Here is a 25,404-nt window from a genome sequence, read left to right on the forward strand (position 1 = left end):
GAATGCGGGGATCTCGCCATGCCACGTACTGAGGACATCAACAAGTTTCTCATCTCTCTAAAGAACACCACCGACCCAAAAAGCAACTTTTGGTTCGGTCTGAAGCGCAATCCTACAAAGAGGGAGCAGTTTCATTGGGTAGTGAATGCTTTGGATATTCTGGACAGGAACACTAGTTATACTAACTGGGCCCCCGGGCAACCTGATGATGATTTTGGGGATGAGGACTGTGTGTTTTACGTTGGTAGGGACTCAGAGTTTCCAGACACTTGGCACGATAGTTCCTGTTTCAGTCGTCTACCATATCTCTGTTCTACTAAGCCTAAGTTGGCTAACCGTCCTTTTTGTAAGGCGTAATTGAGCTTTTAAAGGCAACCAATGCAGTTTTTAACAGATTGAAAACCAGATTACAGATAACGGTGCATGTTATGTAGTAAAGTGTTCGTTTGCGTATAGAATTCAGCTGCTCAAAGCTTGCCATTGTAACTGTATCACAATGTTCTATACAGTCACTTGTAGTTCTTACATTTACTCTTCAAGCAGAAGTTTAGACTTTGGTGTAATTCTTATGTTTAATTACATCTTTTTAGGTGTATTTATCTGGCTTTTGTTGTACTGATATCTTTTTTTTTGCCAGCATCTGGTATTCATTCATGTTTTGAATTCTTCAACTGTTGTCAACACGGACAATTATATACATGTACATATTATTATCTATTGAAAAATGCTATTGAAATTCTTTAAAATTTGTGATCTGACATGTTGTTTATTCAGCAGCACAGCATATTGGTCCTTGTGTAATTTGCTATTAACTCTGTCTATCTATTCCGTTAACTGTATGGTAATTTTGTGTACTGTACCTGATACACATGAATGACATTTCAGACTGTGCCCTGTTATTTTTTAAAGGGTTTGAGTATAAAGTTAAGATGAGCTACGTTGTCTTATAGAATGGAATTATAGATGTGTCTTTTTTGGTGCCTAGTTGTCTCAAATAATGTAGCCATCATCTTGATAGTACTAATAAAAACTTTCTGAAAGAGTGCAGATCTGTTGTCCCTTGATTTTCACAGTTTAACGTCTCTTGTTCGCAACCTTTCTTACTGCCAAGGTCAGTTTGCCACAGCGCAGGACTTTCGGCGGGCGCTGAGGCGGATATTCCGTAACATCCGGTCCTGATCGCTTTCCTCCTCGCTGTACGGACTCTGCTCCGGTTCACGGAACGCCACCTGGCGGATTCAAGCATCTGATTTAGCTGTCTATATGATGTTTCATACATTTAGAAGTCTAAAATTGCTTTGTATGGAGGAATATGCAATTTAGACTGTGAGTTACAGCCGACTAGAGCAAACAGTATGGATGACATCCGCGCGCATGAATTTTTGACCATACTGCAAATCGTACAAAATGAGAGATACTAATGTCACAGAATGCCAAATCAAGTCAGGAAAAGAAGAAAATGTGAAGAAATGAAAATGAAGAGTCTAGTATTATCATTTGCCATACCATACTCTGTATAGCCATTTGTTCAACTTTTATGGGCACATAGATTTCATAATGTCAAGGAAACTTTTTTTGCCAAACTTTTTTTTCTTCGCATGCTCGCATCAGTTCTGGGATTCCCAGAGGATGTCATCTATATAATTAAATGAACATGGCCTTAAGAAAGTAAATCCACACTTGATACTGATATTACTGTCTTGCCAATTTGTCTATCTTGCAGCGACCAAAAGATCTGAATGCTTGGAGACTCTTTTGAAACCCAATGTTGAGACATATTTGTCATGACTTCAGGGTATAAAAAGGGGATTTCTTGCAAGATGTACCTTTCTTCAGTGGAACAGAAGATGGCACCCAGGCCAGCAACGTGACCACCTTTCTTAGCCTCCTGTGCAGGCCTCCGGCGGGTGGGAGTTTTGATACTGTGTTTTGTCTAAGAGTTTTGGTGGGTACAAAACTCAGGATCAGAACTCCCACCTGCCCGGAGGCCTGAAGAGGAAGCTACATGACACACCCACCTTTCTGCCGTGGAACTTCTTGATGAGCATCTCCTCCTGCACCTTAGCGACCGTCTCGCGCAGCAGGCACCTGCCGGGGTCGGGGTGTCGTGCCTGCTCCATTGCCTCTCGGATCCGCCTCGCTCGCTCCTGAGCCATCGCACGGTGAACCTGCTGCTTCAGGCTCCTGCAGAAATGTGAATCATAACACATGTCAACACATATAAAATAGTTTCATCAGGTTAGTAGAGTTGTAAGAAACAGGAGGAGCCGTAAAAACCCACTGGTCCCAGGCCGGGGTTCGAACCCACGACCTCCCGGGCCACAGTCAGACACTCTAACCTCTCCACTAAAAGGTCTAGACCCGTTTGCCGGATCTGTTGGTAGCCCCTATAAACCCCCACTGTTACACTACTCCCCCTTTTCTTTTCAAGATTCGTCCTCGAATCTTCCGAATTCGACATCCCTGGAGCGGCACTCTTTGCCAGAACTCCCAGGGCCAGTGTGGGAACCACCGTAAGAAACAGGAGGAGACAGTAAAAACCCCACTGGTCCCGGGCCGGGGTTCGAACCCACAACCTCCCGGGCCCCAGTCAGACACTCTAACCTCTCCGCTAAGAGGTCTAGACCCGTTTGCCGGATCTGTTGGTAGCGCCTATAAACCCCCCACTGTTACAGAGTATTTACCAGATATGTGTACATGTGCCAATCATTCAGATGACCAACCCTATCTGCACCAGCCAATCATTTTTAGTAGCCTAAGTCCCTTGAGTGGCTACTAAGAGCAGGTTTGACTGTATTCGTTTACATTGCTTCAGAAGGTTGGGAGCTGCCCAAGTCCTATTTCATGTGCCTATTTACCCCTACTGACTGCAAGGAGGCGGGGGAGGCCAGAAGGCCAGATATAGCTGGAGTTCTCTTTTACACAACCAAACTTGTCTTACCTAGCTTACGCTTCAGTGTCTACCAGACACCTTCCTCAGAGCTTCTGACTAGAGTTTCTCATCGCTATATGTAGCTGATACAGGTGGTGTTTTTGCCGTGAGAACACAACACAAAGAAAGTGTTGGATCTAAAGTTTTAACTCTAAACATTGTTTAATCTCACCTTTTGGTGATTTCCTGCATGGCAGAGGCGTGAGCCGTGCGCGTCTGGAACTCTGCTTTCTCCTGCTTCTGCCCCAGGTCCATCTACAGGGTGTCAAACAAACCCAACAGTTACTGTCACTTCACAAGCAACCCTTTCAAACCATATATAGCTTAATAGAGAATCCATCTAATGCTAATGTCCCAAGTCTCATCCAGGGGCCTGGCTAGGCAGTGTGCGGGAACGAAAAGTATCATCATCATAAAAAAGGCAACAAAAAAATCTATCCAGTTGCTTGAGTAACAATTTCTTATGGAAAGCACAAAACAGTTAAGAAACTTAATCATTAGCACTATTTACGTATAATCTTGATTTGATGAAGAAACAGCCTGGGAGGGAACTGGTTTGGAAATGTGGACTCTAAGCATTACCTAAATTACTTACCCAATAGTATGTGTGATCATGTATGACTAATGGATAATCAGCTATCTGTTTGTACGTTCTGTATTGAGTCAAGCTTGACTGAAATGCTGACTACACAATTGTTGACAAGATAAATAAACAACTAGAAAGATAACATTTGCAAAGCAAATGCATAATGTTTACCTTAGCATATGGCCTGCTCTGTTAATTCTTACTCAAATACATTCATATATGTGGAGACAGGAGTATAAATCCCTCCTACTATAAAATTGCAACATTATGTAGCCCAACACCAATTACCATGGTGAGAGACATAAACAAATCAGGTCATTGGCCAGGTCAGTTTTTGGAATGGAAGAAGAAGAAAAAAACAATATGTAGCAAAAACAATATGTTTATAAATCCCTAACCTGTACGCCTGCGTAGAGCCTCATCATCTCCTCCGTGACGCCCTCCATGGAGTCAAACACCTTCCCTCGGGACTCCACCAGCTCCGACGGCGCCGCCTCTTTGTTGTACAGATTGTGAGACTCAAACAAGATGTCCTTACGCTCGCTCTCCGTCTACAGACAGACAAACATATAGATTAATATCTCAGGTACTTCAAAAATTGGACTGGTGCAATGGCCAAGTGGTGCTTGCCTTGCCTTGTGAGTTGCGAGTTTGATCCCCAGTGGAGTCATTCAAAAGACTTTAAAAATCATGTACATGCTGCTTTCTCTGCTTAGCACTCAGCATTTGGGAAAGAGACTGGGAGTTAAACACACACCACTACCAGTGGACTTGCCCCTAGCCTTAGTGATTGCACTGTTGTGTGTGGCCCTGGGCAATTGAAACGGAGATGGGCACAATCTCATTTACTATGAAATGCACATGACGTGTGACGATTTGCAAAGGATCAGACTGTAGACAATTACATACATGTCTTTATCTTTGTGAAAACCAAGGCATTGTGTGTGTGTGTTTGTTTGTTTGTTTGTTTGTGTACAGTTGAGTGACAGCGAGTTGGTTGGGAAATACAACTATACAAACCACAAAAGGTCAGACACAAGAAGTTAGGTTTGTGAAAACTAAGGTATTGCGTGTATGTTTGTTTGTGTGTCCATACTGTTATTGTGTGACAGCAAGTTGGTTGGGGATTACATAACCACAGACCACAAAAAGACACAGGAAATTAGGTCCCAGAAGCCTGGTATCCAAACCTATTAGCTGTAGACTCTTTTGCAGCTAAAATAGACAAATATTTACGGACAAGACGAAAGAGACTTGGCAGCTATAGCATGTTTGGATACCAGGCTAGCTGGAAATTGGTCTGGAGTGGGTGCCTAATGTCAAAGGGAAAATGCGAAAACCAAAACCTGACTAGAGAGATGGTCTTACATGGACTTGTGAGCGGATTCCACCGGACACGTGCTCAAGCTCATGTACCAGGTCAGACTGCATTCCTTTGAAAATGTCCTTTAATTCTTCTTCTTCTTGCTGGTCATCATCCTGAGAAAACAATTGAATACTAGTATTTAGCATCGTCTATATAGCTCATTGAGTCCTAAGAAGGACTTTACAAAGATTCCACACACGCACACCCTTCTCTGCTAAGCATTCAGCATGTATGGAATATGGAAACTGAACATACAGTGTTACTAGTGGACTAGTCTCTACTGCAAACAATCACTCTGACTCTACAATCCTAACTGACGCTAGGTACTCAGTTTTAACAGTGAGAGGAGTGAAAAAAAAGAGTTGTCAGACAGTTTGCCGGGTTGATGAAGAGACAGACTCTAAAGCTCCCCTAACTTTTTCTTGTGCATAGTGTACGGTTTAAAATATTTGTCAAGGGAATGAAGTACCTATCCTAGGGGCATGAGACTTGCCAGAGATGATTGGAATCCAGACCCTTCTGTTTCTAATTTAACAACCCTAACCACAAGACAACTAGCCTGGTTACCAAACCTATTATAGCTCCCGAGTCCTACATCCTCTCTGCTACTTTGTTATGTTTGTAAATATTAATGATATTTTGTGTGTTCCCTAAAACTACGTAATTCAGCCTTTTGTACATGTATTATTAGGCTGCAATGTTGTTCTAGTTTTATGTCAATTTGCAAATAAACCCATTTACTTGTGGAGAGGCTGTAGGACTCTGGAGCTATAATAGATTTGGTAACCAGGCTACATGTCCACCTTCCCAACTGCTAAGCTGTACTAACCTCCATGCGGTAGAACGCCCCCATCAGCTGGTCTTGTACTTCCGCCATTTTGTCGTCTGTCTCAGACAGGGACTTCAGCAGGTCCGTGAAGCTGTCCGTACGCACCATCTGGGAAGAACAGGATGGTTATAGTATCAAAATAACACAATACATTGTGTTTGGTGAGGCAATGGAAATTCAAACTCTACTACTGGAAAAATTACAGAGAATAATATCCAGACGTTTCGAGTGACATCCACCACTCTTCTTCAGCATCACTTACGAACTAACAGAATCGTTAACACATATATAAGAGCAACCTACAAAGGTAGCGATGATTTATGCACATGAGGCACCATATCCTGCACCACCTAAATAATAAGTTTCGTCCTTCCCCTGCCAAACTACTGAGGTTGAAAACATACATTCTACACTTGTCATATAAAAGAATCTATTGACATCTAGTAAGACAAAGAGCCACATTACATTAATACCTCTGTCAAATGATAAATACTTACTCCAGTGACTATACAAAAGCACGCTGTTACTGATCTAAAACACTTTGATTCGAGTGACTATCATAATAGAGGAATATTGGCAACAAAACAGTCTATCTCCTAAATGTAGCTTGTTAAAGTTCCTGCCTGTATGAAGCCTGTAAGAAGCCAGGTAACGAGGGACATGTCTGAGTGTATATTTGACTAAGTACCGTCCAATCAGCACCAAGGACAGGACAATACCATTATGATCAATGTGGCACTTATCTATTCAGCACCAAGGACAAGTATTGTCTATAGGATGCCCTTGTTGTATCCAGAACAATACATAATCTTTACCTTCAGAAGAAACTGACCTAAACACTATATTTCCCTTCTATGAAGGTAGACATAAAATCTTATATGCATTTTCTGCGTTTTTCAGAGAACTTCAAAGGAAAAATCTGAGACAAATAAGCTTCCAGTCCCGCTGGTGATACAAATCAGTCCACCTTTTAAAGAAAAACCTTGGACATTTAGGTAAAAAGTGGACCTTAGAGCATTTGTGTGTGGGCTCTTCAGAATGTCCCTTTCTACGGGCATGTGAAAGCGTCTCACCTTCCCTTTCTTCCCCATGAGAGCGTCCATGATGTTTTCCCGCCTGTTTCTCTCATCCTCACACTCGTCCTCCACCTCCTGTCCACGGACCTTGTGCACCAGTTCTGCCTGCGCATCAGAGAGGAGCTGACACGCCTGCTGCTTCTGGTCCTCCTGTTCATGCTGCATCTCCACCTGCAATCAACAGCACCATCTAGTAAAACATCGGTAAACTGCAACACACATGGTGCAAAGTCCTTGGGCCACACATACTCTCCAAGCAGAGGTTGTGGGGGAATGATATTGTGGGTTTTTGATATATGGCCCGTTGTTTTGTAGCTACCTCCAACTTGGGTTGCGCATGGACCCTCTCTGGCCAATTGGGTACTGCCTGGACAATTTGATACTTTATATTTGAGACCCTAGGATCTGCTTGGAGATCAGGCCACACATACAGTTGTGCAAGAGAGAGAGATGTGCCATTGGTAATATACGCCTAAAAGAAGGCGAAAAAAAGAGCTTTTTCTGACCTCACTTTCTGTCAGCACCTTCATGATCTCCTCCCTGAGCGGCGCCAGGACGAAGTCAGCGAGCAGCTTCACCGCCTCTTCCTCCTCCATCCGCCTCTCTTTCTCTCTGTCCATCTGCCTGGAAGTCAAGACATCGATTCTATACATCATTCACATTTAAAAAGTCCTTGGAAAAAAATCAGCAGGTTTTTTTTATTTGTTGCTGATTTATTGTACATGTACATCATCAAAAGTTTATATGGACAAAGAACAGAGAAAGAAAGATAAACAACAAAGGCATATATAAATCATAGTGTGCCTGCGAGTAGAGTTATGCTGAAGGGCGGTTATACTGGCTATATCGATACAGATACACTTAATTAGCTTATATATATACATATGTCTGTATAAGTGTATGAACATTTAAGCATTGTATTTAAAAAAAAAAGAAGAAAGAAACACAGGAGAGGCAGGTGAAGAAAAGCAGAGGAACCCTAGCCACATTAGAAGACTTTTTTGGGTTTAAAAATGTGTTTTTTTTATGGCATACGAGTTCATAATAATTGCTTTTTAAAGTCTCAGATGAGGAGGCTAGCAATCCCAAAGTAAGGAACAAAGATGTTCTAGAACAAAAGGAAGCGTACTTGTCCACAGCTATGCCGGACTCTTTGCGGTCCAAGTCCTCTGTGATCTCTATTTCCACGTCCCAGTGTGTGCCGCTGTAGTACCGCTCACTGCCACTAGAGGTGTACCGGCACTGGCCCATCTAGAGGAGGAGTCAGCAGGAAGAATTAGCAGTTTTCATAGTCATCACATCCATGAACATTTGATATGATTTCCATTGCTTCAGCCTGAAGTCATAGTACACTGTAGATGAGGCAGTGAGTTTATTTTGTGTTCAAATCCTCGCTTCTGTTTTGGTTTTCTTTTGGTTTTCAATGTACTCGATCTTTTCATTACTGTTGTGTTCATTTTCCTTACTGTCACTTGAGTTTATTTTCCTTTATTGTCACTTCCATTCATTTTCAGGTACTGGCTCTGCCACTGTGGTGTTGCCAAAACAAAAGCCTTACGAATGACTATAATTTACCTCCTCTCCAAGCAGAGGTTATTCCTGTTTCAAAGGTTTTAGGCATCAGGCTTTCTATTTTGTCAACTTTTCTTTGGGTGACAAACAAACAAACAAACAAACAAACAGACAAACAAACAAATGGCTTTAATATTTGGAGAGTAACACACAAGTATGAGCCTGGCACCAAGAGAGACAATTGACTCTGAACTGAACCATGCACGAACCAGCACCAAGAGACCACGTCTATAGATATTAGACATTAAACAAGGACAACAACATAAACGTAGGATGTACCTTCCAGAAGCCCATCCTGCGTTTGAGCCCTGCGTGCGCGGCGCGATGATGACGGCGCACGTTCAGGTTGTCCTTCAGCCTGCCCAGCAGGAACCTCTGTGGGGGGTCTTCCTCCTCCGAGTCTGAACCATCCACCGCGTGGGCGCTCGCATTCTTCGACATCTGCACGGGGGGATGGGAGAGTGAGGGAAGGAATGAATGAATGGATGAACAAATGAATGGATGGATGAATGAAGGAATAAGGGATATGAATGAATGAATGGATGGATGGATGGATGAATTGAGGGGGGTCTTTCTCCTCCGAGTCTGAACCATCCACTGCATGGGCGCTCGCATTCTCCGACATCTGCACATGGGGAGGGAAGAGGGAGGGAGGGAGTGAGTGAGTGAGTGAGTGAGTGAGTAAGTGGAGTGAGTGAGTGAGTGAGTGAGTGAGTGAGCGAGTGAGTGAAGGAAGGAAGGAAGGAAGGAATTAATGAAGGAAGGAATGAGGTATATGAATGAATGAATGAATGGATGGATGAATTGAGGGGGGTCCTCCTCCGAAGAATCAGAACCATCCACCGCATGGGCGCTCGCATTCTCCGACATCTGCACGGGGGGAGGGAAGAGGGAGGGAAGGAATGAATGAATGGATGAACAAATGAATGGATGGATGAATGAAGGAAGGAATGACTGAAGGAATGAAGGAATGCAGGGGGTCCTCCTCCTCCGAGTCAGAACCATCCACAGCATGGGCGCTCGCATTCTCCGACATCTGCACGTGGGGACGGAAGAGTGAGGGAAGGAATGAATGAAGGAAGAAATGAAGGAATGAATGAAGGAAGGAAGCAAGGAATTAAAAAATGAATGAAGGAAGGAATTAACGAAGGAATGACTGAAGGAAGGAAGGAATGAGGGATATGAATGAATGAATGGATGGATGGATGGATGAACTAAGGAAGGAAGGAAGGAAGGAAGGAAAGAAGGAATAGGGTGAATAGGTGGATAGAGCTGGAGGCAGTGTGTCTCAGAAGAAGACTAGAAGCCCTTGTTGCTTGTTATTTCCTTTGTTGAAAAACAGTAACGGGGGGTGCCCTAATTCCGACCCATCCCTAATACCGAACTAGTTTGAAAAATCCTTGTTGCGGCGTTATGCATGGGAGCACGTGCCTAAAAATAATCACAAGAATGGACTATGTTTTTGTGTTGATATCGGCAATCTCACAAAGTTTGTTTTAGTTCCTACACTCCGACAACAGACGAGTGAAAAATCTGTGTGAATTCGACGCTTGTTCGGGGGTTGACGAGCGTGTCAAAAATGCAGGTTTTGCTTTTCAAACAGCCACTTTGGAGCAAGTCGCGTAATCGTAAAAAGAGGAATTGTTTGGGACAGAAAACATTTGTAGATTGTTTTAGTCATAATTTGTGTATTATTTTTTCTAAACTCTCTTCTCAGATTGACCTGTGTTAAACACTAGGTCGGAATTAGGGCACCCCTGTTGCGATAGAACGTTCCACCGGCAAAATGACCAAAAAACTGCCGTGCGTTTCGTGAACCATTACGATTGGGTGCAAGCCGCTACACTCAAGTGAAATACACAGCTGTGCAGCTTTAATCGTTGTGATCTTTATCTGTCAATATTATATCTCATGTTGTGCGGGTTTTTGGTCAGATAATCTATTACCAAAGGTCTGTGCGTTTGCATGGAACATAGCACGGAATTAGGGCACCCCCCGTTAGTAGCCTGAGTGGCATCCTCCTGAGTTTTAGACAGAGAAGTTAGAGAAACACATATGATATAAAGAGGAATTGGCACATATTGGGTACAAAGCAAGCACAACAAAATACTATGAGGACAAGCTGCTGTTGAGTAAAACATGGAGTGAAATAAACTGAAAACGTACCCGTCTGACTGTAGACATGTTGCCTGGTGTACTGCAAACCGCTAACTCAGGTTGGAATGCCCTAATGCTAGAACGGGTGTTCTGTGACGTCACCAAGGCGCTAACAAAGTTTGTGACGTGTCAGGCGCGCTACCTCGCGGTATTTCGCGGTACTGCAGAACCCTAGCTCCCCCTACTTTGCAGTGGTTTCTTCCTATCAGACACGTTCTGGGATCCAAGATGGCGCTGGAAAAACCTTTCAGCGATAAAGACAGGTAAAAAAGTTCGCTTTTCTGACTTATGCCGTGATCGTAGACGAGTTAAACCGGTGTGAGACTTTCACAAGAAGTTTTGCTTCATGGTAATTATAGTAAAATAACGCCAAGCCGGATGGTTGATGGTAGAACTACGCGAGTTGTTCGGCCATATGGTAGAGCTCAAGAGGGAGGGGGGCAACTCAACATACGTTTGTGTCTACTTGTCTCGATTGCTCCTTGTCTGTAAAATTATACACCAATCTATTACGTTTGTTGCTGTTCCAATGTCATAATTTTTTTCTAGTTTGGATTTTCTTCTCTGTATTGTAGAGGACAAGACGATCGGAAAACTAAAGTTCTAAATTATTTTTCTGCCCCCTCCCCCAGGTTCATCTGTATCTATCCTGCGTACATCAACAGTCGGAAAACCATCCCACAAGGCAGGAGAATCGCACAGGAGAAGGTAGGCGACTTCTGAGTTTGTTTGCCATTTAGATTGTAATTTAGAATGGGACATAATTTGATGATAGAATCACTTAATACATGTGTATATTAATACATCATTTGTTAGTGTGAAATATTGTAAGAATAAGGGTAGAAACAGAAAGACACTCCTGGTCCCGGGCCGGGGATCGAATCCACGCCAAACCCGGGCACCAGTTCTGAGTTTACCCGTCAACATTGTAACGATTCGGCTAAAAGATCTAGACCCATTGGCCGGGTCAGTAGGTATAGTGTCTATGATTTATAGTATAAACCCCCAAAAGTATTACAATATAATGTTAAGACTTTTACTTAAGTATAATGTGCCCTCTGAACATTAATGCAATCTGTGACCATTAGGTACTATTAAAGATCTCCAAGTTGTATCAAAACGTGTCACACCGATGTTCCCACCCAGGGAGTAGACAACCCCACAGCTACAGAGATCAGAGATGTGCTACAGGCTGGAGGCTTCAACATTGTACTAGAGGTGAGTTGTAGGAGTGATACTGTAAAGTCATTTCAGATCAAGGAATGCTGATGGTAGAGGGGGGAAGGAGGCATTTGCAGTGTTTAGAGTTATGAGTTACTAGTAAGAGGTGTGGGGTCGTGTGGCATAATGACAGAGTGTTCAGCTCGGAACAAAGAGGTCCTGGGTTTGAACCCTGTCATGTCACCAATCTTGTGCCCATGGTTAAGGCACTTTACATGACTTTCCTGGATAGAGGCCTGGTGAACCCCATCTTGTATTAGCCACAAAAAGGCAGCAGAATCTTCTGCTAGTTGAAAGCAGCTGCCTCAAAATGAAAGAGGTAGAAGAGCAGTGGGCACATTAAAGCATATTATTAGTACATTCCTGAGAGAAAATCAGTGAAATTCATGGCATTGAAATAACTCCAGGTAACATTACGTGTTGTTTGCTGTTATTCCTTGTACTAACACTGTCATTCCCTTCACTTTTTTTTTCAAAAACCTGCAGAACAAAGCGTACGGCAGAGAACTGTTCCACAGAGACCAGAACTTACGAGGTCGGATCAGAGTTCAGCTGAAGAATGATGACGGCTCACCTGTAAACGTCAAGTATCCCAACAGTAAGTACATGTATTGTTGTACGCAACTTACACTAGAACTGCCACACTGGCTAATGGTTTACACATTTTGAATCTAAAGCACTATTTACAAGTTTTCCTAATTACAAGGTAACTCGTATGCATCTATGTTTTATAAATTAATAAAGGGTTAATGCACCGCCCCGAGGTGTATATGGTGTCATAAATGCATGGTCAGCTGCTATAACCACCGAATAAACCACCGAGTGAGCGAAGCGAACGAGGTGGTTTATGAGGTGGTTATAGCAGCTGACCATGCATTTATGACACCATATACACCGAGGAAAAGGCGGTGCATTAACGTTATTATCATATAGCCTATCCAAACTGACACAATGAATCAACACAATTCCTGTTCAAAACATTAAACCTTTAATATTTACATAACAATACATTCCAAAATATTATAATCATGGTTTGTACTTTAAAATAAATATGGAGATCATTTTACAATAAATATAGTTTACAACTTTACACGCGTCCCGCGGAAAAAAATATTGATAACAAAGATGGGGGAGGGCAAAAATCAACACGTTCGTACGGTACCGACTTGTAGCACAAAACTCACCCTACAGGAGCTCTGTCGTCTGCACAGGAAGAACGGGAACCCTACACTGACTTGTTGGTGGGTAACGGGAACTATACGAAAGCACAGACAGGAAATACTCGAGATAAGGGAGCGGGATGGCGGACGGCATGAATCACAGCCGCTCACAGACGCGCTCTGCCTGGCGTCCAACTCAGCTGGCGTCTGCCAATTCCAATTGATAACAAAGATGGGGGAGGGCAAAAATCAACACGTTCGTACGGTACCGACTTGTAGCACAAGTTGTTGTTCGTTCAGACACGCGAAACGCACCCTGCTGACCTCTGTCTCCGGTGTAGCTTCCAGCGTCTGTTCCTCGACCTCCATGGGTCCAAATATCTCATCTAAATCCGCGTCTGTTATCTCTTCCATGTAGAAATTAGGCAAACTCTCCATGACACAAGAAGGCAAGATGGCGGACCAAAAAAAATAAGTCAGGTGATGTGGGCGATACCACTTTTTGTAGGGGTGTCAAAATAAGTATGGTTTTTGCTCTCCCGTTCAAATTCTATCTATTTACATATACATTTCATACTCACACACATTTTAGTTTATATGAAGCTTAAAAAAAAACATAATTTTGTCTGACCAGGAAACTGCTATGAATATTAACAGAAAGAGCTGTGTACCCCTATATCATTATGGTTTCACCCATGGTTTATGGAGAATAACGCACGGCTGAGCCATGGTTTATCGGAGAATAAAGCACGGGTAACGGAGGCCTCTGATTGGTCTACGCCACCCGGCTATATGATAATACCTGTTTAACTACAGATTTTGCAAGTCACTGACTAAAAGTAGTGGATGCTACACCAAACATTCAGGTGTGAGCCTGTACCTGAACACTTTTAAATTACACCGTGCTAGTAGCCATTACAAGAGTGCAATATACATACATGTAATAATGATGTATATACATTGTAGTTGTAACTGATGGGATACCAATTTACAACATATTAAGTACATATCCTTCAGTGTAGAATCATTTTTGCAGTGATAGTGATACCATGTCATACATTCTTATCATGAAAGTTCATCTGTGTTGGTAGTAATCATACTCATAGTGAAACATTGAACTTTATTCCAACACACAGATGCACAGAGATCGAATTTTCAGCAACCAGTGTCGCCTTCATCAGGATAATTTGATCTCTGTGTAATTGTGTGTTGGAATAAAGTTCAACGTTTTACTATAGTTTTACATTCTTGTTTACTTCAGGGAAGTCAGTGTACCTGTATGTAGCAGAAACCATTCCCAAGCTGAAGACCCGGGTGCACGCGTCAGGGGGCGCTTCTTCACAGCAAGGTGGTGACAAGGGCAAGAAAGGGAAGAAGAAGGGGAAGAGATAGAAACAGCACCAAATCTTGGCTTCTAAAATATATCTTTTGTCACTATACAGGGCTTGAAATTAATTTTTGGGAATAGGTGCAAAAAATTGGGTGCACAAAAAATATTGGGGTGCACCATATAAGGTAAAATAAGTAGAATGTTAGGAAATGCTTGATTTCTACAGAAAAAGTACTTCTACATTAATTTTATTGTTTCTGACACTTAGAATTTACGAATATGCTGTATACTACCGGTACTACACATTTAACATACTAGTATTATGTAAACCTATGAAAATATTTAGGTGCAGCTAGGTGCACCCAGTACATGTATTTCCAGCCCTGCTATAGACTGTCTGCTAAGGCTGTGGCCATTTAATGATTTGTCCTAACTTTTTAAAGATCTGTTATGTCTTCCGCAATGTAAAAACGACTTGCTTTAGTTTAGTTAAATTATTCCGAGATTTCATACAATTTCATTCATACTTGTAATCCTTCATTCAGCTTCGCAAAATCTAACTTTCTGTCTTTCAAAGCTGGTATTTTGAAGTAGTACGTTAACGTTGACCTCTGAACAAGACTACATGGAAGTATGGCTATGATGAAAGTACCTAAGTTTTGGCAAATAAAATATTACCATTCTACATGTGATTTTTCTTGTGCTGTGGTATATTATTTCTTAGTACTGAGAGTCGTTCCAAATGTGAATTCATATCCCCTTCAATTCCACATGCAAATTCTCATACACTATCATTCCAGTTTATGACTGGAATAGATTTGCTGACCTAAACAGCCTCTTTGTTATAAGTTCTTATAAACCTAAGGAATCTATAAACGAAAGAACAGGAGAATGTTCAAATGAGCATTTTTATTATATTGCTGCGACAATAAGTTATATGTCCAGAACATGGTAGACTGTACAGACAACATACATACAACAACTTTGTTTCCTCTTCTTACAGTCAGTCAAATGTGTCCGACACCAGCAAAATGTACATATAGCATCATAGGAAAATAATCTCAACAAAAAATCATACAAAAGGGAGCGGGAGAAACAAAAAATGCAGTACATATAGGGAATCATGCTATATTTTTTCCACATTCTTACAGATAATTTTTGTCATCATGATTTTTTTTTCATGATTTCTTGTAAATTTGGCTATTTCAGAGAAAAACAAAGTAGGGAGGCAAGACATCAAGAAAAAAGGGATTTTTTAAAGACTTTCTTACTTCTTCACATGAAGATATATTGAAGCAAATACTTGTACAAGGCTACTGTAGACCTAGTCTTGCCACCTTATCTTGTTTTCCCAGAAAAGCGCTGATTTAATACATGATTGGCACAATTGCATCAGTTCTATCCGAACTATCTCGTAGCAAAGCAGTCTATCTACATTGTATATTTGCAAGAGGAATTAAAAGTGGTTCTAACAGGCACATGTGAGACGTCGCGTTCTTGAGTGAATATCATTTTTTTGCAGACATACAAAGACTCATCTAGGGGTGATGGAATACAAGTCTACATACAGACATTTTTCAAACTAGAAATCTGAGAGCTTTTTTTGTAGGAAATGCTATTTTAATTCACAAGATATGTGAATGTTGAGTACAAAATATGTAGAAACCAAAAGGAGATTCACTGAATTTTGACACAAAGAATCTGGGTTATGTACAAACCCCTAAATATTTGCATCCTGTTCTTTTCATATGGACAAGTCTCCAACTAAACAGTGCTCTACACTTCTTCGTAATAAACGTACAAAAAAACTGTCATGTCATCTGCTATCTGTTGTGGCTTCTTGTCAAATGCATAATACTTCCAGCATTTACATAAACATACTGTTGTCCTTCAGGAGCTAACTACAATAAGCAGCTCTAATAATACTGTACAAACATTGCAGGGAAGTCAAAACTTTAATTTGATACAGGTAGATTCTGGTGTGACCTTATGAAATACTATAAACATCATTGCAAAATTTCAGCTTCAAGTGATTGCGTTTTGTGTGACAGTAATGTTGCATTGCATTCACTGCACTACAATCTGAACTTTCAACTCAAGCACATTATTGACAAACATTACGATTTTGTCAGAGAGTCTTGGTTTGCCATACATGGAGCGTCATTATCTGTAGGTTTGAGAACTGAACCATTCATGACTTTATCTACTAGAGAGTCGCTATCAATGTCCATTAAGTTCTTAAACTTCAGAATCCTGACAACTTGAAGGCAATTTGCCTTGTCACAGCCCGCCACTGAAACCTCAGACAGATGTGACAAGGTAAGTTGCCTTCTCGCTCCCCTCTGAAGTGGACTCTCCCGGGCCCTTCCTCTGCCGTTGCTGGGTGGGGCTGCCCCTGGCGACCGTTGCCATGGGAATCCTGGAGGTCCTCCCGGCTGCCTCCCTGTCGTGTTTGGGTGGACTATAGTTGAACGGTGACACCAGGGCTGTAGCTGAGTTGCCAGAGGATGGGGACGAGTTCTTACTGCTATTCAGCGGCGGTGTTCGCGATCGTCCAAACGGGAGCCCCTCGGGTCTGTCTGAATCCGCAGGCGAGCAGTTCGGACTCTTCCTAAACCCCATCCCTCCCGACTGCTGCTTCCTTCCTTCCCCAGAACTATCTCTCTCTGCTTCCTCTCTCTCATTCCCTTTCTCCGTTTCCTCCAGTGTTTCTGCTTCTCCTTCACTCTCCTGGTCTAACCGTTCCAGCGCCATCTGTTCCAGCTCCTGCGCTAACAGTAGCGCTTCTTGCTGTACGATGTTCTCGAACCCTTCATCCCTTCGGACCCAGATATCCTCAATATCATCAGGTGTATCCGCCCCACTCCCTGCCTTACCGGCTCTCCCCGACACTTGTATGTTCCTAGTCACAGTCTTTTCCTCTATTGAGATGGTAAACTCGCTACTTGCTGTAGACCTTGTTGGACTGTCCAGCTCCACGAATGTTTCATTTTCGATAGAAATCTCAGCCTCCTCATTAACTTCTGTTTCTAACTCTGCTTCCAGCACAGCGAGATGGTCTTCTTCCTCATCTGGGCTGTCCCCACTGTCGCTGTCTGGCTCTGTGACTTGCTGTTGCACCTGTTCTTCCAGCGGCCCTTTGACGTGTGCACTATTGGGGCTGATACTGAAGGTACTGGACGTTTTGAGGCTCAGTTGTTCGGTACTGATGTCCCCTCCTATTGCAGATGGAATCTTCCTCCAGGAGTTTGCCCTTGAAGCTGGTTTAGACTCATTTTCCGGCCCCTTTGACAACACCAGTGTACCGCTTCTTGTCATTTTGGGTTTTGGGTCTTGTTTTTCGCGATTCTCCAAAGCTTGCTTCGCACTGGTGCCTGATTTTTCCTCACCGTGAGAGAGGAAGTTGTTTAGCGACCTTTTCCACGGTTCTTTTGCGGCCCCGACTTTTGACAACGGCCCCTTTTTACCACTAGACCTGCTAGATTTGGAGGCTGCTGATGAGTTACTTTTCAAAGACTCTGTAGATTCCGCCCGAGAGAAAGACTTTTTCGGAGTTGACTTCGTCCCTCTGATGGAGTCAGCAGAAGGCATTTTGGGGGGGCCGCGGAGGTGGGGTGACCCGGCGCGAGTGCTCTTAACTAATGAGTCGATCGACTGAGTCTTTTGAGGGGTAGCTCTTTGTGTCGGCTTTCCTCTCATCTCCCTTAGCGACTCACTAGAAGGAGCCTTCTTCGGTGCCTTCTTGCTACCAGCTGCCTCCTTCTTCAGCTGGCTAGCGTCGTTTTTTGCTGCCTGTTCCATCTGTTTCTGCAAAGACGGGGTCGGGGCGTCTTTTACAAAGGTGGACTGTTTCACAAGTGCTGGCCTGTCCCCTTCTGCCGAGCCTTTCCTTCCCAGTTGTTTGAGAGGAGACATTTTCGCCGGCGACCGTACACCGGATGGAACCTTACTCTGTGCACCTGGGCGGCCACGAGGGCTTTCCACACGTTTGCCTGCCATCTCTTTCCCCCTTCCTGCTTCCATCCTTCTCTGCTGCGGAGTCTGAGCTTTTGGTGGTTGAGAAGCTTTGGGCGGCGTTCTCGACGTCACACCAGTGCGAGGACTTGTTTTCGGAGAGGACAACCTGGTCGACCTCGACCCCTGCTCCTTAGCAGCAGGACTTCTGGAAACCACATTCTTTTGAGTAGTTCTTCCCGGTGGACTAACTGTTGTACTTGGCCTTGCTGGTGATTTAGAAGGGGTACTGCCGGCTGGCTTACCGGATGAAATGATGAACGACTTTTCTTTCGAAACCACAAATGATTTTTCTCTTGGAGTAGCAGGGCTTTCCCTAGATATCACAAATGACTTTTCTTTTGCTCTGGGGCTGTCAGTTTTCATACGAGACATGGGGCTTTTGTACACCTTTTTCTTCCCCTTGACAGACTTTGCCGACTCTTCCTTTCTTTTTGCCTCCATTGAGTCTTTATCAGTGGGTTTGACTATCCTGGGTCGTGCCGGGTGTTTCATTTCCGAGTCGCTGGGAAGGGAGCGGTTTGAGGAGTCTGAAGGGATGTCTGCGGGAACTTCTGGGCGTTCAGCGTTCCCGTTCAGAAGGCGAAGGTTTTCTACAGTCAGAGGCGACGCTGGTGGGAGGGCGGGGGACTCCTTAGGCGATGGACTCGGAGAAGAAGAACCATTCGGGACTCCTTTCTCGTACGCGTTCTGTTTTGCGCTTTTGCCGGAAGTTTTCCCTTTCTTTGCCTGGTGAGAAGATGCCGGTTCTTGTGAAGCAGCTGGAGGTTGAGACGAGTCTGTTCTCCTCTTTGCTCGGGTGATCTGACTGTGTTTGGGTTGCCCTGAGCTGATACACTCCTTTAACAGAGCTTCTTCTCCTTCTGAGTCAATGCTTAAGGAGCTCAAGGAGCTATTTCTTGAGAAGCAAATTGGTGTGTCCTCTACTTGGAAGGTGCGAGCAACTTCTCTGTTTCTGCCTTCTTCAGAGGCTGCTACTTCCTCTGGTTGGCCAGAGGCCACATGATTAGAAGCAGCTTCCTGATTGGCTGGCCTGTCGTTCTCTTCTTCCATGTCACTGTCCAGAGAGCTGAGTGAAGAATTTCGTGAGAAGCACACGGGAGTGTCCTCGACGTAATACTTCACCGGAACTTCTTCCGACGGTTTGCGTAAGTTTGTGTCTTTGTTCTTCTCAGGCCGTGCAAAGTTACTCGTGTACGCGCCACCCACGGCATTACCGTGCTTCTTCCACGCACTCTGTGGCTGTGTGGTATTGTTATTAGCCTCTGCTGAGTTGTTGTTTTGACAGGAAGCCTGTTCTGGTGTGTTTCTCTGTACCTGTGGTCTGTTCTGACCCTCAACCATTCTGTTCTGCATGGCTTTGTTCTGTCCGACAAGTTTGAGGTTGTGCGGGATTCCTGAGGGAGACTGGCCGGTCTTGTTCTGTCGAGCTGCATTTTTCAGGCTCTGTTTCTGTGCAGAGGCGCCCTCTTGCATGTTGTTTGGAGTTGCACCTCTCTCCCCAGCCGCTCCATCCCTGGAATTGTTCAACTCCTGTTTCATCTCTTGCCTCTCTTTTTGGAAGCTGACGTCTTCGTCACAGCTTAGTGAACTCAAGGAGTCATTTCTAGAGAAGCAAAGCGGAGTGCCTTCCACGTTATAGGTGTGAGGGGTATCGTATGGTGAGCTACCTTTGGACATCGGCCCTCTGATAGGGATCTGCCGCGGATGGTTGGGCTGAGGGACAGCTGTTGCCAGAGGGGTGCTGCTACTTGTCTGCAACGGCTGGCTGTTCATTTTGTTGCTTGCACCCCCTCTCTCTGACACACCGTCCGGGGAGTCTATGGTCAAATCGCTGAGGGAAGTGGCTGTGGAGAAGTTTAAGGGAGTCCCCTCTTCCTTGTAGCACCTTACGGAGTCTTCGTTGGAAAACGGTCTTGATGGGGCGCTACCTGTGTTATGTGTGAAAGGCTGTGCAGAGCTAAGCTTGTTTGTATGAGGTTGAAGCCTTGCTTTGGGGGACACCATGCCTGCAGCACCACGTAGCTGATTATTCTGCCCTGCAGGCACCTTCGCAACAGGCTTGGACCTTACAGGCAGCATGGAGCCTTTTTTCAGGTGACCAGAGCTGGGCTGAGGGATCTGTCTGCGTCGGGGTGGCCTGCTGCTCTTCGTGGGCATGGCAGAGTTGATACACTCTGCTAGAAGCTCCTCTGCCTGGCCATCCAGCATGGAGCTGGACTCAGACTTCATGAGATCCTCTGGGCTCATCTGTTCATGTTCTTCAGACTCGCCCTGGGCCTCCCCGCGGGCGCCTGTCTCCATTCCCGACATCAGGCTCAGGTCGCTCAGTGATGTGGCGTTGGAGCGGTTGAGCGGGGTGTCCTCGGTGTTGTACCTCCTCATCGTGTCCTCCTGCCCTCCGTATCTCGAAGACGTGTGGGACTTCGGCGTGTCTCTGCCGGACGATTTCCCCGCCTGGTTGTTCAGAAGCTTCTTCGCGTTTGCCAGAATTCTCGCATCCCTCCCAGAAGCACTGTTCTTGGGCATGGCAGCACTGATGATTTCATCCAGCAGTTTTTCATCTGCTTCCGACGCAATAAAACTTTCACGATGCGCGTTTTCTTCCTCTACGCTTCTCTCCCTCTGAACCTTCCTTTCTTTCACGTCATCCTCAACCTCCTCTTCGTCTTTGACAGGCTCCAGTTGCCGTCTCGTTCTTCTCATGTCTACATCCTTGTTGATGTGCGGCTCGTCTACTGTTAGAGAGCTCAGACTTGTGGAACAGGAGAAGTTCAGAGGGGTTCCTTCAGTTACGAAGGATATCGGAGCATCTTCGCACGCCTGAGAGGTGGGTACGTGTGCCACAGAATGGGAAGGGCTTCCCTTGACTTGCCTTGAGCTGGGTTGGGATGCATGCCGTCCTTGGGGGGTGCTGCGCCGGATTCCTAGCTCAGTCAGCAGTTTCTTCTTGTGCCGGGGGCTCTGTGGCATAGACTGACTGGGGCTATCAGGTAGATCGCTAGGACTGACGACTTCACTAGCCCGATGGCTCGGAAACTCGCTGGCAACAGAACTGGAGATGGACTTCATCTCACAACTACTGAGGGAACTGAGAGAGCTGGAGCGACTGAACACGAGTGGCGTCTCCTCGCAACCGATGGGATTTGGGCTGCCAGGTTCGGTGCTTTTGGGTTCAGGAGGTGTTTGTGCGTCCTTGTATCCCTCTGGAGACTCGAGTTCTTCATCCTGGCCTCCTTGGTGATATGTCGGACTCTCGTCTTCTGGTTCAACCTCTGGTTCAGAGTCGTGGTTGGACAGTTCAGTCCGACCTGTGGCAGAACTTTCCTCCTCGTCTTCTTGGAAGTTTTCCTGAGGGCCCTCCTTCTCGGGGCTCATTTCTTCCTCTCCTTTCGCATCATCGGCTTCTTCACTGTGCAGAGAGCTGAGAGAGCTCACCCTTGAGAAGCAGAGAGGGGTGCCTTCCTCCGCAAACGTTTGTGGGTCGTCGTGGAGATTGTGAACTTTCCACTGAGACGGCAGGGGGCTGGCTGCTGCTGGTTGGTTAGGGTTCACCTGGGAAGAATTTCGCATCTGATCACCGCCTTGCTGGAATGCAGCTGTGGGAGGATGGACAGCCTTGCTGTTGCGTGGGCTATCCCTGGGCCCTCTGGGTGACATGTTACTCCCAGCCTGTACATTAGTGTCCTTGGGTAGGGAGAAGTTGTTTCTACTGACAAACAGAGGCTGTGGCCTACCCCCTTGTGATGCGTGATTTGGACATGTTGACACAGGAACCTGACTGTTCAGTTGAGACTGGTGGTGTCTCTGCATTCTTGGACTGGAGAACTTTCCTGGTGCACTAGACGACTTCTCGCCTTCATTCGCTCCTTGCCCTTGGTACATATTTCTTACACTGTTCGGGAACTTGGGGCTGCCTTCCCTGTACCCCATTCCTGCACCGGTTGGAGTTTCAGGTTGTCTGCCAGTGTTCTGAGGTGGTTTACACTTTGTACAGTACTCTCCACCACTGTCATGATCGTTGTGATCACCGTCAGTGTCTTCGGTGTAGCGTAGAGAGAAGTTGGTTGGTTCGTCGTCCCCCCCGAGATCGGACTGGCTGTAGGTCAGTCTGTACTTGTTGGGAATGTCGCTACGTATACTCACAGTGGCGTGAGCATCCACGAAGCTTCCGTGATTCCCATTTTCCATTCCTGCAGCTCCTATTGGTTCCTCACATCCTCCTTCGTTCTCCTGTTCTCTTCTGCACATTTCCTCTACAGTAGGACTCCGTCGACCTGGTGTTAATGCCTCGTCTGAATACTTCAGACTAAAGTTAATGGGTGTGTCCATGTCTGTGTTGTCCATCTTGTTAAAGTTCTCCACCTGGATTTCGATCTTTCTCCTCAGCTCGGCAGGATACTTGCTCATCTTACCCCCCTTTTCAGAGTTCAGGGCACTTTCTTCTGAGTAGGAATGGTCCATGGAGGCTTTAGGGTACGGGTACTTCAGGTTTGGACTCATGGGGTAAATGTCGCTGTTTATACTATTCAGACTATCATTGGACGGCCGTCTGTGCATTTTTAAGTAGTCTCTTCTCTCTTGGCTGAAGGACTGAGATCTAGTAGCACCAGAGGCGATGGGGATATGTGATCTGTGATCAAACGTGGCAGAGTTTGACCGAGGACATGTGTTCTCAGACTGCGAGCCATCGTGCGACTCTTCTGTACCGCTTGAAATCGAGTGTCCCGACACTTCCTCTACCACCTTTGCGATCTGTATTGCAGTGCGAGATTTGGGCTTGGTGCCATCTCTTGTTCGTTCTAAGGAGTGGGAGCTGTACTGTGGGGAGGAGTCTCGGGACCGGCTTGTGCCGGAGCTGTGTCTTTCACGACCACGAATGAAGTCCCGTTCTTCCGACTGCGAGCGCCAACTGCGGGGAAAAGTGTTGCTACTGTTACTGCACAGACTCTCGTGGCTGTCAAATCTCTGCATGTTTCGCCGTAAGGACAACCGGGCTGGCCCATCCCCGTACGTGGGGGAGAAATCCCTCAGAGTTCCTCGTTTTGTGAGAGGTGAGGACACTGCCTCATTGCTACCCCTCCTGGGGCTACCTTTCGGACTTAAGTTGTCCACGTTTTCGCAGGTTTCCGTCAACGTCGGGTCAATTTCTGCCTCCAGGGCTTTCATTTTGCGAACGTGCAAACCGGGCGAGTTCGTTTTGCTCGAGGAATCTTGCAAGTTGCGATAAACCGCTGGGCGTGCTTGCATGAGGTTTCGTAGCGCAGCCTGGCTCCCCATGGCGATCATCTTGTGCTTGGAGTTGATGAGATTTTTCAGCATGCTCACTGCTCCCTGTTCCCACAGCATTTCCTGGTCCTTTGCACAGCGAGCGGACAAGTTCCACAGCGTGCCGCAGGCGTTGCTAACAATAGTCAAGCTGTGCGATCGAAGCTGGTCTAACAAAATCTGCAGACAGTTGTGGTCTCTAAGGACCTGTCTGTAGTCCTCGCGCGTTGCGATGTGGCTCGACACGTTTCTCAGAATCCCTCCGCCGTTCTCAATAATGGCCAGACTGTTCGACTGGCTTTTGTACGACAGTGTGCTGACGAGGAAGGCAAGCGCTGTCTGCACAGCACAGATGTCGGCCTTGTTCTCGGTGCAATGTGCCGACAAGTTCCACAAAGCACTCAATATACTCTTCAACGTTGCCTCCTTCTTCACCTCCATCGCCGCTCTTGTTAACATCACGACAGAGCCGATCTCTCGGAGAGTCTTCTTGCTCCCCGGGTCGGCTCTCCACGATAAATTACGTAACACGCTCGCCGTGACCTGCCGAAGTTCTTCGCTGTTCGACTTGAGCTGAGACACGAGCGCTCGCATGAAGCTCTTCATGGAGCAGAGCGTGGCCTTGTTGACCCCGTCCCCGAAGGTGAGGTTGGTGAGAGTCATGCCTGCGTAGCGGCGGATGGTGATACTGTACTGGTCCAACGTGTCGCCGTTTATCTCGTGGTCCACCTGTAACAGCTCGGCTACCGCGTGCAGACCTCCTAGAAATGCACAACAAGAGAGATGTTGTTAGCGATCATAATTAACACAGAAAAAATTATGAGACTTATCATATACTACACTACAAGTTTTTCCAAACTTCTACATGACTAGGGGAGTATTTTGAAATTTTGAAGTCTATAACTAAAGACAAATAAAAGCCTAAACAATACAATACATTTCTAAACAATAACACAGTCATGACAAGAGAGATGTTGTTAGATCATAATCAACACGGAAAAAAATGGTACAAAAATCATATTTCTCACCATGAATATTTTAAATGTTTTACACAACTTGGGAAATATTTTCAAAATTAATTATAAAATCTGTTAGACATGAACCACAGGACATTAAGTCCTCAATTGAAAGCCCCAAGTTTCTAAATATTCATGACAATAACAACCCTTGCAGTTACTTGGAAAGTGACTTTTAGTTCAGAATCTTAGGTCAACAAGTTCATTTGTTCGTTGGAAAGAATGTGAACACTTACAGCTTAATCAACTTGAAGCAAACACCTTACATGCAAACTACGAGCATGATATAATAGTTCGTTAGCACACTGAAAACCCTCACTGATCTGGGCCCCGCTTGGGTGAAATTTCCTTTCCATTTATTATCATGTCCTGAGAGAAACACTTCCCGAATGTTGTGGTTTGTGTTAAAGTACACAAAAGGAGCTTTCACTACTGTTCAAGGCGTTTTCTGCAATCACAGAAGACCTCTGCAATATCTTTGCAATAAAACGCTTCATTAAGTCCTCATTATCAGCTTACTGTTGTCTTAAATGTCAACTTTGCCACAGCAGAGACACGAGGAGTCACCAAAGGTGACATCCCCTCAGGCTGAATGAGTTTGGAATCCAAAAACAAACATGACTGACTGTACAATAACAATGTGGGCTTTTGGTCGACTCACATAGAGGCATATCCCTACTGTAACTATATCTATATCCCTACTGTTATCTGTAAGTTATCTGTAAGTCTGGTGTCTGCTGTAAAAGCTGAGCTTTGGCTTCCTTTTAAATGCAGGACTTAAAACAGGTTAGCTCCAAAGGACAACAATCCCAAACAGTACTGTGACAAATAGATTGTAGACATAGGATTCCAACCAAATCCCTTTGTCAAAAAAGTG

General features: G+C 44.9%; 3 protein-coding genes across 4 annotated transcripts in view; 1 reads left to right on the forward strand and 2 right to left on the reverse strand.

Annotated features, from left to right (window-relative positions):
- Positions 1–1,112: 1,112 nt before the first annotated feature.
- LOC109468450 (protein CROWDED NUCLEI 2-like) lies at positions 1,113–8,802 on the reverse strand. Its single transcript, XM_019766693.1, has 10 exons — positions 8,641–8,802; positions 7,919–8,040; positions 7,296–7,413; positions 6,787–6,960; positions 5,714–5,821; positions 4,887–4,997; positions 3,917–4,069; positions 3,105–3,187; positions 2,019–2,184; positions 1,113–1,229 (listed from the first exon to the last, which is right to left on the reverse strand). The coding sequence occupies exons 1-10, from the start codon at positions 8,800–8,802 to the stop codon at positions 1,113–1,115; spliced, it is 1,314 nt and encodes a 437-aa protein (XP_019622252.1).
- A 1,882-nt stretch (positions 8,803–10,684) lies between these two features.
- Positions 10,685–14,921, forward strand: LOC109469012 (signal recognition particle 19 kDa protein-like). The gene is made up of 5 exons (XM_019767401.1): positions 10,685–10,781; positions 11,151–11,226; positions 11,665–11,736; positions 12,226–12,337; positions 14,161–14,921. The coding sequence occupies exons 1-5, from the start codon at positions 10,747–10,749 to the stop codon at positions 14,289–14,291; spliced, it is 426 nt and encodes a 141-aa protein (XP_019622960.1). The 5' UTR covers positions 10,685–10,746; the 3' UTR covers positions 14,292–14,921.
- A 119-nt stretch (positions 14,922–15,040) lies between these two features.
- LOC109468773 (adenomatous polyposis coli protein-like) overlaps positions 15,041–25,404 on the reverse strand; it is a 64,897-nt gene continuing 54,533 nt past the window's right edge. For both annotated transcript variants that reach the window (XM_019767099.1, XM_019767098.1), the window contains one exon: positions 15,041–24,272. In XM_019767099.1, the coding sequence (XP_019622658.1) occupies positions 16,531–24,272 (7,742 nt within the window). In that variant the 3' untranslated portion in view covers positions 15,041–16,530. The remainder of the gene's footprint in view (positions 24,273–25,404) is intronic.

Source organism: Branchiostoma belcheri, unplaced genomic scaffold, assembly GCF_001625305.1.
Source record: "Branchiostoma belcheri isolate BF01 breed outbred unplaced genomic scaffold, Haploidv18h27 scaffold2, whole genome shotgun sequence".
NCBI classification, from domain to species: domain Eukaryota; kingdom Metazoa; phylum Chordata; class Leptocardii; order Amphioxiformes; family Branchiostomatidae; genus Branchiostoma; species Branchiostoma belcheri.